The 15,553-nt window shown below is 44.6% G+C and overlaps 2 protein-coding genes across 4 annotated transcripts in view; one reads left to right on the top strand and one right to left on the bottom strand.

Annotated features, from left to right (window-relative positions):
- Nucleotides 1-4,181, bottom strand: part of LONP2 (lon peptidase 2, peroxisomal) — a 92,374-nt gene extending 88,193 nt beyond the window's left edge. Inside the window, exon 1 of the mRNA XM_043437814.1 lies at nt 3,855-4,181. Within this exon, the coding sequence (XP_043293749.1) occupies nt 3,855-4,087 (233 nt within the window). The 5' untranslated portion in view covers nt 4,088-4,181. The remainder of the gene's footprint in view (nt 1-3,854) is intronic.
- Nucleotides 1,346-15,553, top strand: part of ABCC11 (ATP binding cassette subfamily C member 11) — an 81,402-nt gene continuing 67,194 nt past the window's right edge. For all 3 annotated transcript variants that reach the window (XM_043437803.1, XM_043437804.1, XM_043437802.1), the window contains exons 1-3: nt 1,346-1,473; nt 11,397-11,539; nt 14,271-14,389. In XM_043437803.1, coding sequence (XP_043293738.1) covers nt 11,441-11,539; nt 14,271-14,389 — 218 coding nt within the window. In that variant the 5' untranslated portion in view covers nt 1,346-1,473; nt 11,397-11,440. The remainder of the gene's footprint in view (nt 1,474-11,396; nt 11,540-14,270; nt 14,390-15,553) is intronic.

Consider the following 15,553-nt stretch of genomic DNA (forward strand, 5'->3'; position numbering starts at 1 on the left):
AAAAATAAACACTAGTAGCATAGCTTGTAAATAGCTGAGATACTACAAAGCATAGACATTATTTAATATTTACATCTTAACAACACTTAAGGCAGAGAAGCAGTTCCACCAAAGCTCTGGAATCAAAAGTTACACACTTCTGGGAAAGAACCATGAAAATATCTTTTTAGTTTTGATGTGGTGTCACTCTACTTATCTTCTTGAATATTTGATGATTTTTGAGCAAAAGTTATCATCATCATTAATCAAGATTTAGAAACGAGGAAAATAGTCTATCAGGATAGCTCCAAGTCCTACCACAGATGAGGCTTCTGTGGCTATCTGATTTTCTCTCCTTTGCTGAAAGCTCATTTCTAGATCTAAGAAATGCCTCTTGTAGACAGACCTTCCTTAAAAGAAGTAAATGCAGATTCAGGAAAACCTAAGTAGAGTTATTCATTACATACTTGCTAATATAAAATATTAAATTTTAAAATCCATATTATTAGGTTTCTTGATGTTTAAGAGTGCTAACAGATAGAAATAAGAGTAACACAAGTCAGTGGATAAAGACAAATCATGAAACTGTGTATCTGCTGTATTATAATGCTTTTTCTTTTTTTGGTCAGACAAATGAAACTAATTTGGGGGTCCTAGAGATGAAGTTGGCTTCCCTGATAGCTCAGTTGGGAAAGAATCTGCCTGCAAAGCAGGGGACCCTGGTTAGGTTCCTGGGTTGGGAAGACCTCCTGGAGAAGGGATAGGCTACCCACTCCAGTATTCTTGGGCTTCCCTTGTGGCTCAGCTGGTAAAGAATCCACCTGCAATGCAGGAGACCAGGGTCCAATCCCTGGGGTTGGGAAGATCCCCTGGAGAAGGGAAAGGTTACCCACTCCAGTATTCTGGCCTGGAGAATTTCATGGACTGTATAGTCCTTGGGATCACGGAGAGTCGGACATGACTGAGTGACTTTCACTTCACTTCACTTCAGAGATGAAATATCCCAAAATGAAGAGGGACTGGGCAATCAGTACTATGAACAAAGGAAGGCAGATACACTGAACGGAAGACTGGGAGGAGAATGCAGGGCCATCTCAAAATGTCTGAAGACACTGGGCAGGGAATGTTAAATTATTGTCCATTTTCATTAAGAAAACAATGAGCTTCTGAGGAGTCACTCAAAAGACAGTCCAGTGAAGCAGGGAGGCCTGCGGCCGCACGAGAGCCAAGTTCCACACTGGTGATAATCAACAGTGGGCAACATGCCTGCACACCAACATGCAGAAAAGGGACTGTGCTGCTCAACATGGGAAAGTGGTTCGGTAAGTCAACATCTGGCCCTGCCACTTTATGACAAAGAGTCTCGGGAAACAGACGATCACTGCTGTTCCTTGAAGACCGAGGCACTGTCAACTGGATGGTCTAAAGGAAACAAGAGTCAGGAGCAGAGCCGTCACCGTGCCTCTGGGGTCCTACTACAATCTGAAAAAGCAGGTAACTGGGGAAGGGCGGATTTGTGCATTGAAACAGCACAACGCTGTAACTCACTCAATACCTGGACTATTAAAGCTCTTTAAGTTTTTAAAAATAAGAGCATTTGAAAAAAAGACATTGGAACCTTATACTAAGGAACAGAGTCTACATAGATTTTTCAAGCAGCAAATAATATTTCCAGGATAACGAGATGGTCTGGTGGGTCTCTGTGATGCTGAAATTCCATGAATAATTTTCAATGTCGGTTTTCTAACTTAAATGATTAAATTTTAACATTGCTACTCATGTAAAACAAAGGCCGCAATAAGAACAGCAAGAACCACGTTACACCTCATCTGATTATTAGTGGATTACTTCCAAGGAGGATAATTCAAACAGAATCATACCAACAAATAGTCACTCAAAACTGAAACACGACTAACTCTACTTTCAAAATTCACAGTGTATCCATGAGTAATCAAAAATATCTTATCATGAGTACACTTGCCTCAACTAGCAACTAATGGCCTGAGCACAGAAAGCAAAAAAACATGGGAATACACAGAGGCTTAAGGAGTGGTGTCATGTGTAGGAAAACCAGAATCCAACAGTTTATCAGAGTTTACTGAAACTTGAAAACTGTCAGGGGACTTCCCTGGTGGTCCAGTGGTCAAGACTCTGCCCTTCCAAAGCAGGGAGTGTGGGTTTGATCCCTGGTCAGGGAACTAAGATCCTACATGCAGCCAATAAATACATAAATAAATAGAACTCTGAGAAAACAAATCTCTGTTTTAAAAAAAAGTATCCAATTTTATTCAAGCAAAGCAAAGCAGATCAGATGGAAACCAAAATGTTTTCCATGCTTGAGAAAGGCTAGGCTTAATGTGGACCAACAAAGGATTGCTATGTTTTTCTTCTGTTTTATGAGGGGAGGAGAACTGAGAGGAGGAGAACCAAATCTCTGAGAATTTGAGTAAAGCCATGGTCTCCTTTTAAAAAATGTATATAATGAAAAGAATTTGGACAAAAACAAGACATTCCTAACCCTCTCAAAATCCATTAAGAGTTAAGTACACCTAATTTTAAAAAAGGTAACTGTAGGTGAAAGAGGGAAGAGCTCTAAACTGAAAACATCTCAAGAAGAGTTAAGGACAGGAGGCAAGGACTTGGGAGGCTTGACGATAACAGCATTTGTTGAGAGCATAGTATATACCAGCACTGTCCAGTAGAAATATAATGCCAACCACCTATGTAATTTTAGTAGCCACATTAGAAAGAAGAAATAGATGAAATGCTAATATTTTACTTAACTCCTAATATCCAAAATACTACCATTCCAACACTTAATCTCTATAAAATGTATTAATCAACAAAACACTTTTCATACTAAATTTTCAAAATTTAGTGTGTAGTGTACACTTATAGTACACTTAGGATGACCAACCATCCTGGTTTGTCTGAACCAAGGGGTTTCCTGGGACACAAAAGTTTCAGTGCTAAAACCAAGACGGTCCCTGGCAACCCTGACAACCCTGACAACTGGTCCCTCTATCTCAATTTGGACAAGCCACATTTCAACCTATGCAGCTAGCCAGGGACAGTAATGGCCGGTGTAAGCATTTATCCAGGCCAGCACAAAAAAGACTACATGTGTGATCTCACTACTTCATCACACACCTAAGCAGCGGATGATGTTAGTTTGCAAATTATGAAGAAAGAAATAAGTACATGTTCCATCTGTCACCTAAAGTCATACAACCAGGGTCAGGGTGGAGGGGAATCGGTGAGCTTGGGGTGTAGGTGGTGAGCTTGTGTAGGTGGTGTAGCTTGGGGCCTAAGAGATGTTGAGACATGAGAAGAGAAGGGGAAGACAAGGGAAAACGTGAACAAGGAAGGCCCTTCAGGAAGGAAAACAGAAGAACTGAGGGGAGGAGAGAAGGTGGGGGTTGGAGGGTGGGAGGAAGACAGGGAGGGTGGAAGAACGAATGGCTTCCTCAATAAAGAAATGGTGCAATATAGGCTGGGACGGGGGTTGAGAAAACGTGACGGAGCAAGTATCTCAGTCAAGAGGACAAAAGAAGTGGGAAGGAAGGATCAGAAAGAAGGGGGTAGCGACAGGGAAGAGAGGAAAGAAAAGAGCCAGGGTGGGAAGGTTAGGAGCACCGGCTTAGGAACCTGAAGATCCGGGGGGCGGGAGGGAAATTCACAACAGATGGTGAGCGGCTAACGGTGCAGTTTTCACGACTCCGTGGGTCAAATCATTTAACGGTCACGAGGCACTCCTGTCACCCCCTGTCTGGCACGGGAGTCGTCTGGAGAGGCGGGGCCCCCCTGAGCCCCGCGCCCCGAGGCCGGGCCGGTCCCGGAAGGAGGTCGCGCCGCCGCCGGGCCGTCCGGCCTACCTGTGCAGCGGCGGCAGGTCCTGCGCGTCGCTGGCCGGGTCGGGCGTGTTGGGGATGACGCCCAAGATGGTGCTCTGCAGCGACGTGCCCTTTAGCAGGCGGTTCCGCACCAGCTGCAGGTTGCGGGCCGAGTCCACGCTGGTGCGCATGGTGGAGCCGGGCAGCAACACGCCCTCGTGCGTGAGCAGCAGCGGGAGGCGGCTGGGGATCTGGATGGGGCTCACGGACGACATAGCGACTCCCCTCCGCGCCGGGAGAGTCCCCGGGAGCCCGACGCCCGGCTTCGCGCGGCCTCCTCTGCGGCGAGCGCGGCGCGCTGCCGCTTCCGGTCCCGCGCGCCCGCTCACCCGCCCCCAGCCTCCGGCGCCGTACACACACGAAGAGAAGCGCACTCCGCCGGCCGATGACCCCTGCCTCCCCGCCCTCTGTTTTCTCTGGAGTTGCATTCATAGCTGAGTTGTGTGTCCAGCGATGGTCCCGTGTGAATCATGTCCACTTGAAATGTTTCTACCTTTCTATTCGAATTGATTTTAGATGTACAAAAATACACTAGGGAGTTTCCATGTACCTTTCACCCAGCTTCCCGTGTAATCATCTTACACAATCATGATTCGACTCTAAAAGCCAGGAAACTAATAGTACTGTTGTCTAATTTATAGATTTCCACAAATTTTGCCAGTTTTCTCAGAAATGTCCTTTTTTCTGGTCCAGGATCCTACTTTTTATTTAGATACAATGTCACCTCAATCTTTTTTTCTTTTTTCCTTCAAAGCTTTGGTCTCTTATTTTGTAGAATGTCCCTTTCTTTGGGTTTATCTGCTGTTTTCTCAAGACCACATTATACATTTTTGGCAGGAAGACCACAGAAGCTATGTGCCTTAGTGATACATTAACAGCGAAATGTCTTACCGATGATGATTTCAAGTGATTAGGTTCCCCACTTTAAGGTACTATTTATCTCATTATAAGTAAGAGTCTGTAGGAAGTTAAGTCTACATTTATCAATTGGAATCTGTAAGAAAAACTGCCCCATCTCCCTCATTTATTTACTTATTCTATTATTTTTTATATTAATATGGACTCAAATATTCAATGTTTTATGGGTTATCATGCAATGATATGTATTTCATAGCTCAAATTTTTTTCACATTTGGCCTTTGGGAGCTCCTTCACCCCTGTGAGGAAGGTAGCACTATATCCTTTTTATAAATGAGTAATTGAGATTCAAAAAGGGTAAACAGCTTAGTTATTAATGATTACAAGGCTATTAAACAGCAATAGGGGACTTGGTTTTGGCTATAGGTTGCAGAGGGAAATTTTTCCCCAAATAAGAAGTTCCGCAAAGGTCTCAGAATCCAGGAGGGAATTGAAAGTCAAGTAAACATGCATTTCTTGAGTGCCTGCTAAGTACAAGTTCCTCAAGTGCCACTTGGCCAGAGGGACAGACCTACAGGTGGCTGAGTCTGATACAGGAATTGTTTGTTTCTGTATGTGAAGCAGGTAAGAGAAAGGGGAAGACAGGTGCCCTAGCTGCTGTGCTGGAGACAGAAATTCGGGAACTCAGAGTCTCCTGCCTAAAGCTCTTCCTCTGTTGTGATCCCACCTTTTATTCATTCACTAAACAACTATTTATTGAATGCCTACTATGTAACAGATGTTACTTTAGATGCTGGGGATACATCAGTGAACACAACAGACAAGGTTCCTGCTTTCATGGAGCTAACATTCTGGGAGGAGAAACAGAAAATAAGCAGGGAAAATCCTTTTGGATGGTGATACGCCCTTCAGATGGCCAGAGCAGGCCTCGCTGAAAAGCTGAGCTTTGTTTGAATGGAGCCCTGTACTGCAGCCACGCAGAGGTTGTGGGGCGGCTGCCAAGGGAGTGCCTTCCGGGCAGAAGGAGTGGTGATGGCAAAGGCTTTCTGACCGGGATGAATTTAGAATGTTTGTGGAGCCTGCTCCTGTGGTTTGCGAAGGTGGGGCCTGGTGAGGGAAACAGGAGAGAAGTGGGTGAGGTGGGGTGTAGAGAGCTCAGTAAGGAGTAAGGAGTAAGGGTCAGGAGTCTGCTGAGGAATTTGGGTCTTACTCTAAGCTCAGGGCAAGCCACTGGCAGTTTCAAGTTGTGGAATACTTTTTCAGACTTAACGTTGTCAAAAGGTCATGTTAACTGCTGTGTGGAGAATGGAACACAAGGGTTTAAGGTCAGATGCGCAGAGCCAGTTAGGAGCTGGTTGAAGTTGCCCAGGCAAGAGGTGATGCGGACTCAGACCAGAAGCAGTATATTCAAGCCATGTTTGAATGTAGCTTCAACACAGCACAGTGATGGGACTTCCCTGGTGGTCCAGTGGCTAAGAAGCAAAGCCCATTCACCGCAACTACTGAGCCAGAACTCCAAAGCCTGAGCTCTGCAATAAGAGAAGCCACCTCAGTGAGAAGCCTGCACACCACGAAAAGTAGCCTGTACCCAGCCGCAAAGCCCCAGGACAACCATAACTGACTAACTAACTAACTAAAAAAATCCGAGCATGCTGATGGATTGGACATGGCGAGTGAAGGAGAAAGTCAGGGCCTGAGCCTCTAGGGCCTCCAGAGCAGTTGTGCTGGTCGCAGGAGATCTTGGCTCCAACCAGCATGCTCTGGATTGCTCTCTGATAGCACTGGGTACCTGACACCGTGATAGACTGGCGGTGAAGCAAAGATAAAAACATGCAGGGCCGAGCTCCCAAAGAGCTTAGCTTTTCACCAAGTCTTCTCCAAGGGCAAGGGGGAATGTCCCCATTTTTTTCAGAACTTCAAAAACCGTCTTATAAGCCTTGCAGTATACTTTCTGAATAATGCTTTTAGCGTACACTCTCCCCAACAACAAGCAATATGAGCGTCTAGTCACATAATCGTAGCTGGATTTATTTTAAAATACAAATGCATCCCGCGCCATGGAAGGTGTGGTGTGGCCCCGGGCCCACGTTGAAGTTGCTTACTTGATTAACACCTTCTGTCCGTCCTATCAGTCTGTCTCTGTGATGAGGTGCCAGTCCCCTTGGGAAAGCAGCAAGAATCAAAGTGTGAGGTCTCAAGTGACCGAGCGGCTCACCTGGTTCCTTCTTTAACACCCCTGCGTCTGTTTTCTTCATTTATCTACCAAATACTTATTCCACCCTGGTGTAAAAGGGCTGAGGTAGGCAGTAAATAAATGAGCTCCCGAAGAAATGGCAATTTCAGAAAGTGATAAGTAGAGGAAATCTAATAGGAAAATGTGTAGAAGATGCTAGAGAGAGGAGGACAAGATGCGGGAGGAGATCTGGGAAGGTCACCTGTGAAGGTCGTGTATAAGCTGGAACCTACATGATGAGGAAGGCCAGGCTCTGCCAGGAGCTGGGAGGAGAATGCTCTTGACAGAGAGTAGGCAAAGGCCAAGATGGGAAGGAGTTTCCCAGTTTCTGGAACAGATGATCAGGTGCTGGGCTAGAGGGATTCAGCAGTCGAGCAGACAGCCAGGGCCAGCAAGGGGCTCCAGGAGCTCTGGGAGCTCACCCCCGGAAAGCTTTACCCAACTCCCCAGGGAAGGGAAGGGAGAGAAACAGGAGAAATAAGGTCTAATCCTCTCAGCTTCTTCAGGCCTGGCTTGTCGGTGCCTCTGCCCCTTGCCCTGAGCATCTCCCATACGCTCTGTTACACTTCGGGCCCTGGACACTAGACCAAACTGGGCAAGTGTTCAGAACAATGAGTTCTTTCAGAAAGATCACCTCCCTCCAACGTCCCTCTCCTGTCCACAGGCTGTTTCACCATGTACAAATGGCCGTGAACTAATCCTGAGTCTAAACTAATCCTGATGTTGCCTGATTCCAGGAATGGGGGAGCACAGAGCTGGAAGCATCTGCCTCCTTCCTGGTTTATTTCCAGTCCTGACCTGGACCCCAACCTGACCACAGTGATGGGCTTGCCACTAACTAGACTGAATAAACTTCAGCTCTGTCTTCTTCCTGAAAGGAAGTTGGGAAGCCAGGGAACTTTTCTCTTTTCTGGGATACCAAAGGAAACCCTGGAGGGAATTCCTCTGGCCAGTCAAGGAAGCAGGGGTGGGCCTTATAGTCATGGAAGGTGGCCCAAGCCAATGTGTGACTCAGTTCCAGTTATCCTGAGATGAGCAGTTCGGGTCGTATAAGCATATCCATTATACACATTTGCATTCCCTTCATTTGCATTTGGAGAAGGCAATGGCACCCCACTCCAGTACTCTTGCCTGGAAAATCCCATGGACGGAGGAGCCTGGTAGGCTGCAGTCCATGGGGTCCCGAAGAGTCGGACACAACTGAGAGGCTTCACTTTCAGTTTTCACTTTCATGCATTGGAGAAGGAAATGGCAACCCACTCCAGTGTTCTTGCCTGGAAAGTCTCAGGGATGGGGGAGCCTGATGGGCTGCCGTCTATGGGGTCACACAGAGTCAGACACGACTGAAGCGACTTAGCAACAGCATTTGCATTTGCTTTAATTTTCCCTGTTACTAGTTTCTTGGATAACTTCTATATTTCTGTATGGAGTTACATCTTTGAAACCATCATGTATCTCTTTGCAGGTGTATACAAATAAACCAGGTTGGCAAATCATACTGTAACTGAAAGGTGAGAAAAAAAAATCTAATTTCTGTATTAGTGCTCCAAGAATCTGGCCTTCCTCATGAGTCCCTACTTGCCAGTTAACTAGGAGAACATAAATGTTTAGGCTCACTGTTTTAAGATACTGGTTTATGAGGACTAATTGTCAAATTTTCAGGAATTTTGAGAGCCCAGTTGTTAAATACAAATAGTATTTAAATTATTAAACTTACAATTAACTATATTATATCAAAGACCAAGATAATGCTCAAAAATCTATCACTTCCTAATTATTTCACTATGCTTACTTTTTATACTTTTAAGTTTATTTACATCTACTGTAAATAAGGGCTTCCCAGGTGGTACTAGTGGTAAAGAACCCACCTGCCAATACAGGAGATGTAAGAGACACAGGTTGGATCCCTGGGTTGGGAAGATTTCCCTGGAGGAGGGCTCGGCACATGACTCCAGTGTTCTTGCCTGGAGAACCCTCATGGAGAGAGGATCCTGGTGGGCTGCAGTCCATAGAGTTTCCAAGAGTCAGACACCTCTACTTAGCACATACACCTACTGTATTTGTACATAGAAATACTGTACAGTGATTTCTTAATGCGCCTCTCTTCCCAACATGTTGGTAGCTTGAAATCCTTGATGGGAATACTTATAACACAACAATCCGAAAAGGCTACAAATCTGGATTTGTTTTTATTATTTTATTGATTGTCTAGGCTTAAGAAATAAACGCAGGAAATGTTAATAATTCAGATTAACAAGTGTGGTGCCTGTAGCCATTACATAGTGAAGAGCACAAAAAATGAGAAAATCCTCTTTCAGTATTTGAAAACTCTTCAGCAGTTACATGGGTCATTGGCAGATGAGTGAAGATGCAACCATCGTATGTCTTTGATGCTTCAGTTTCCTCTTACTCATTAACATAAAGCACAATGTCAAGTTACAGTTGTGTTGGAACAACATTCACTCACCAGTTGCAACCACAGGTTAGTTATAGATGCACACGTTTACCAGTACACCATGCACAACGCTAAGATGGTCCCTTGCCAGGGTGCATGACTTGCAATCTAGAAGTTACTTCCTCCCCCCCACCCAGCCCAGTCCCTCCACTGAGCACCTTTGTGTCTTAGTAAATAAACTGTAAGCCAGTACACCCCAGGGGTAGAACCTTCCATTGCCAATTTCACTTTAGGCTGGTTATGACAGACAGAAACTGGACTCTTCCCACAGTCTTAAACAAGAACTACCGGACTGCCTCTCTTACCTGACATATCTCTTTTATTTTAAAGTTTTCCATCACCCCTGAAAGGTCCACTTCTATCCTCGCATGCAAGTACAGTTGCCCCTCAGTTCAGAGCTGGGATTGGTTCCAGTCCCCCTGTGGATTTGAAAATCCAAGGATGCTCAAGTCCCTTATGTAAAATAGTGTAGTATTTACATATAATCTAAGCACATCCTCCCATATACTTTAAGTCATTACTTATAACTGTAAATACAATGTAATGCTATGTGAACAGTTTCCTTTGCTAACTGAAGCTTTCCTTTTGGGAATACTGGGATTTTTTTTTTTTCCCTGAATATTATCTATAGTCAGTTGGTTGAATCTTGATTGCAAAATCTATGGGTACAGAGGGCTAACTGTATACTTATGGTCTGGTGCCATGGCTAGGGAATCCGTCTTGTAGGCTCTATAGAAGAATTCCAGAAACTGAGTCCACCAGATTTGGGTGTGATTTGCTAAAAGGAAGTGAGATGAGAGGGAATGGGATAAAGGAATTTAGAGAATCTTCTCCCAAGACAATAGGCTAGTCTTCAAGTCTGTTTACTTGAAACACAATCCAGTATTTGAAAGCCAAAAGCTATATCTGAGCATGAGGACTGAGTACATAATTTGTGGGACCCAGGGCAAAATGAAAATGTGGGACTCCTTGTTCAGATTATGAAGAATTTCAAGATGGTGGTGGCAGAACATCTATTAGTCCATCACAAGCTGGGGCCCTGTGAGACACCCATCATACCCCATGATGTCAGCCCTCTTGTACATTTTCTTTCTCTTTCCATTCCTCCAGAAACATTACTGATAACCATCCCCTCTCCTGCCCCAGGCACATGGATGTTCTGAGAGTGAATCATATATTCACAAAGCAAAATGAAAAACAAATTAATATATTTTTCAGTTATTTAAATTTCCTAAATCAGGGACTTCCCTGGTGGTCCAGGGGCTATGACTTTGAGCTTCCAATACAGGGGGCGCGAGTTCCATGCTTGGTCAGAAAACTAGATCCTAAATCCTCAAATAAGAGTTTGCACGCCTCAACTAAAGAAGCCACATGCTACAGCTAAGTCCCGATGTAGCTAAATAGATAAATATTTTCATAAATAAATAAATGTCCTAAATCATACCCAGATTCCCTTCCCTGAGTCTGAGAATGGCAAAATCACATTTCTTTCATTTATTTATTCATGCATTCACCATTGATTTACTGAATATCTGCCCTCCTCCTAGCGGATCCCTAGGCCTGAGGGATTTAATAGTAAGCAAAGTAGACCTATCTTTGTCCTTGTGAGGATCTCTGTTTAGTGCAAGAAATGAACACTAAAAAATCAGAGATTCACCTAAATAGACAATTACAGACTGGAATAAAAGAAGAGGTGTGGTTAAATAAGCATGGTTTTAAGAGCAAACCTTGAATATATTAAAGAAGATTGACCTGGCCCAAGGATGTAGGTTGGGAATGGGTGGTTTGGGGTTTCCCTTGGTGATCTTAGGCTGAGCCCCAAGTAGAAGTTTAAAGAGAGGGAGCCAAGCCCCATCCTAACAGAGGGAAGAGCAGGTGCTGTGATGATGGCCCCCAGCACACTCCTTGTTGGGCGATATCCCCCTCTCCTGGTTGCTTGGGCTTCCATCTAAGCTGCTCTTACCTGTTGCCTTTTCAGAGTCTCTGATTCCGGGAAACAAAGAACTGGCAGTACACCTGAAAATGACCAGGAGGAGGATATACTGGGTCCCCAGGTCTTCTGGTGGCCTTGTGAATCTCGGCTTGGATGTAGATGATGACATGGTTTCGGGACTTAGCTATGTAAGTAGATCTCCTTTGCATCAAAACACCAGGAAACTGAGTTCACAGGGTATTTCCAGTGGTCATAAACTGGATCAAATTTTTTTGTCTGCTATTTATTCAATTTTGATTTTTTTTTAATGGAGCTCTGGCTTCCACATTATGATGAATCATAATCCTTGGTCATGATGCACCTTCATGGCTCATACAGCTCTCTCCCACTACCCTCCACTTCCCACCCCATCTCTGTCTCTCTCACCTATTTATGCATTTACTTATAATAATATGATAAGCACCAGTAAATCTACCACCAACTCAGCAGCTCGGACCTTGACCCCATTACATTCCCCAACTCTCCCTGGTTCCTTCAGGAAACACTATTCTAAACCTTTACCCATAGATCCCTTTCTGTGTTTTCAAGAGAGTATTATTTGTTCTATATGAAGTCCTAGAAATAATATATCTTTTTCATTTCATTGGTTTCCTACTTTATCAAAAAGGTAACATGTAATGTCTTGTGATTTATTTTTTACTTCTTGATTTCTTTTTAATAGTTTTATCCTTAGAGAGTGACTTGGTTTTGCATTCTGTGGGTGACTAAACATAACACTCTTTCTTCTTAGCCACAGTGTTTATGGACAGAGAAAAGCCCAGAGAAGCTGAGGGAACTGCCCAGAGTAGGAGCAGAGCCAGAGCTGGGAGCTGGTTATTCTGACACATGACTCATTCCCTACCTGACAGGCTTTCCTTTATTTATTTTTACTGAGACAAAAGTGGCATAAAACATCATATGACTTTCAGATGTATGATATATTGATTCATTATTTGTATAAATTATGAGACGATCACCACAATATACATCACCACCCATAGTTCAAATATTTTTTTTCCTGTGAGAAATTTTAAGACCTACTCTCTTAACTTTCCGATATGCAGTACGATATTATCAGTTATAGTCACCATGTTGTACAATATATCCCCATGACTTGCTCATGTCTGTATTTTTTGACCACCTTCACCCATTTTGCCTATCCTCACCTCTGGCAATTACCAGTCAGGTAATTTTGTTTGCTTGTTAGTTGGGTGGGTATTGTTTATTCTATTCAGTTCAGTTCAGTTCAGTTGCTCATTTGTGTCCAACTCTATGCGACCCCATGGACTGCAGCACGCCAGGTTACCCTGTCCATCACCAACTCCCAGAACTTACTCAGACTCATGTCTATCAAGTCAGTGATGCCATCCAACCATCTCATCCTCTGTCATCCCCTTCTCTTCCTGCCTTCAACCTTTCCCAGCATCAGGGTCTTTTCCAATGAGTCAGTTCTTCACATCAGGACTCTCAAGAGTCTTCTCCAACACCACAGTTCAAAGGCATCAATTCTTTGGTGCACACCTTTCTTTATAGTCAAACTCTCACATCCATACATGACTACTAGAAAAACCATAGCTTTGACTAGATGGACCTTTGTTGGCCCCATGGTATTGGAGAAGACTCTTGAGAGTCCCTTGGATTGCAAGGAGATCAAACCAGTTAATCCTAAAGGAAACCAGTCCTGAATATTCATTGGAAGGACTGATGCTAAAGCTGAAATTCCAATACTCTGGCCACCTGATGTGAAGAACTGGCTCATTGGAAAAGACCCTGATGCTGGGAAAGAGAGCAGGCAGGAGGAGAAAGGGGTGACAGGATGAGATGGTTGGATGGCATCACCGACTCAATGGATATGAGTTTGAGTAAACTCCAGAAGTTGGTAATGGACAGGGAGCCCTGGCATGCTGCAGTCCATGGGGGTCACAAAGAACCGGATACGACTGAGCAACTGAACTGAACTGAACATTTGTTGGCAAAGTGATGTCTCTGCTCTTTAATATGCTGTCTAGGTTGGTCATAGCTTTTCTTCCAAGAAGCAAGTATCTTTTAATTTCATGGCTGCAGTCACCATCTGCAGTGATTTTGGAGCCCCCCCCCCAATAAAGTCTCTCACTGTTTCCATTGTTTCCCCATCTGTTTGCCAGTAAGTGATGGGACCGGATGCCATGATCTTTGTTTTTTGAATGCTGAGTTTTAAGCCAACTTTTTCACTCTCATCAAGAGGCTCTTTAGTTCTTCTTCGCTTTCTGCCATAAGGGTGGTGTCATCTGCATATCTGAGGTTATTGATGTATCTCTCGGCAATCTTGATTCCAGCTTGTGCTTCATCTAGCCCAGCATGTCACATGATGTCCTCTGCATATAAGTTTAATAAGCATGGTGACAATATACAGTCTTGACATACTCTTTTCCCAATTTGGAACCAGTCTATTGTTCCAAGTCCAGTTCTAACTGTTGTTTCTTGACCTGCATACAGATTTCTCAGGAGGCAGATGGTTCCCAGCTTCCCATCTTAAGAATTCACATCTCTTTAAGGATTTTCCACAGTTTGTTGTGATCCACACAGTCAGAGGCTTTGGTCAATAAAGCGGAAGTCAATAAAGAAAAAGTAGATGTTTTTCTGGAACTCTCTTGCTTTATTCTATTCAGGTGGCTGAAAAGTTCCTTGGGGTTTTTCCATAACATCTTATGGATGGTATATTTCAGATATATGTAAGTGAGATCATAGAGTATTTGCCTTTTTCTGTCTGACTGTGGTATCCTTTCTCTAGGAGGCTGAATGTGGAAAGATCCATTCTCATTGGGTGGCTGGCCCCTCGTTCCCTCAGGACAGTATTTGTGAGGTCTGAAACTGATCCTCTTTTGTTTCTTATTTCCCAAGAAAACAATTACTGTTGAAGATGGCCCCTGCAGACAGCAGGTGAGGGACCGTGAGGCACCAGGGAGAGGGAAGTATGACGCTGCCTGGAAAACCATGATTCCCTTCCGACTGAAGCCAAAGTGAGTCCTAGGTGGGAGGTGAGGGTTGGTACCCTCCAGGGCAGCAGTCCTCAGCCCTCACACCCAGACCCTTCCTAAAGGCTGACAGCCCTGTCCCAACACTGTCCTGTCACCCTCCACAGCCAAACACCTCCCAAGAAACCTGAGACACATCAGGGCAGCACAGCCAGCATCTTCACTCACTCGTTCAGTCAGTCAATAGGACTCATTGAGCTCTTATAGACACTGTGCTAGACTGTAGGGGGTAACAGTGAGCCAGCCAGACAGGACCCTTGCCCATCACTGACCTCACATGGGGTAGAATGACAGTAAGCTTATAAGCATGCCAACCAAGTTCCATCTAGTCAAAGCTATGGTTTTTCCAGTAGTCATATATGGATGTGAGAGTTGGACTATAAAGAAAGCCGAGTGCCGAAGAATTGATGCTTTTGAACTGCGGTGTTGGAGAAGACTCTTGAGAGTCTCTTGGACTGCAACCAGTCCAAGGCGATCCAACCAGTCAATCCTAAAGGAAATCATCCTGAATATTCATTGGAAGGACTGATGTTGAAGTTGAAACTCCAATACTTTGGCCACCTGATGCCAAGAGCTGACTCACCGGAAAAGACCGTGATGCTGGGAAAGATTGAAGGTGGGAGGAGAAGGGGATGACAGAGGATGAGATGGTTGGATGACATCACCGACTCCATGGACATGAGTTTGAGTAAGCTCTGGGAGTTGGTGATGGACAGGGAGGCCTGGTGTGCTACAGTCCATGGGGTCACAAAGGGTCGGACAGGACTGAGCAACTGAACTGAAGCATGTGATTGTTGCTGTTTGAAGAAGGCGCTGTAAAGAAATGTGGGGGTGTGAGGGACAGGAGAACAGCGACAACACGACAGGTTCTGAGTGACACTGAAACAGACCTGGAGGATGAACAGGAGGACGGGGTGGGCAGCATGTGCAAAGGCCTGGCCTCGCAGTGGAAGAACACCGTGATGTGCATGTCCAGGATCTGAGAAGGAGACCAATGCCGCTGCAGAGTTCTAGCCATAGTGGACATGGCAAGGTGACACCGCCAGCGTGTCTCCACAGACCACATTAATTACGCCAGTCTTCGTTCAGAGAAAAACGGGCAGCCATTGAAAGGGCCAAATGCCCTAGGATGTTACCTTAAACTTAAGA

The sequence above is a fragment of the Cervus canadensis genome, chromosome 18, assembly GCF_019320065.1.
Source record: "Cervus canadensis isolate Bull #8, Minnesota chromosome 18, ASM1932006v1, whole genome shotgun sequence".
In the NCBI taxonomy this organism is placed as follows: domain Eukaryota; kingdom Metazoa; phylum Chordata; class Mammalia; order Artiodactyla; family Cervidae; genus Cervus; species Cervus canadensis.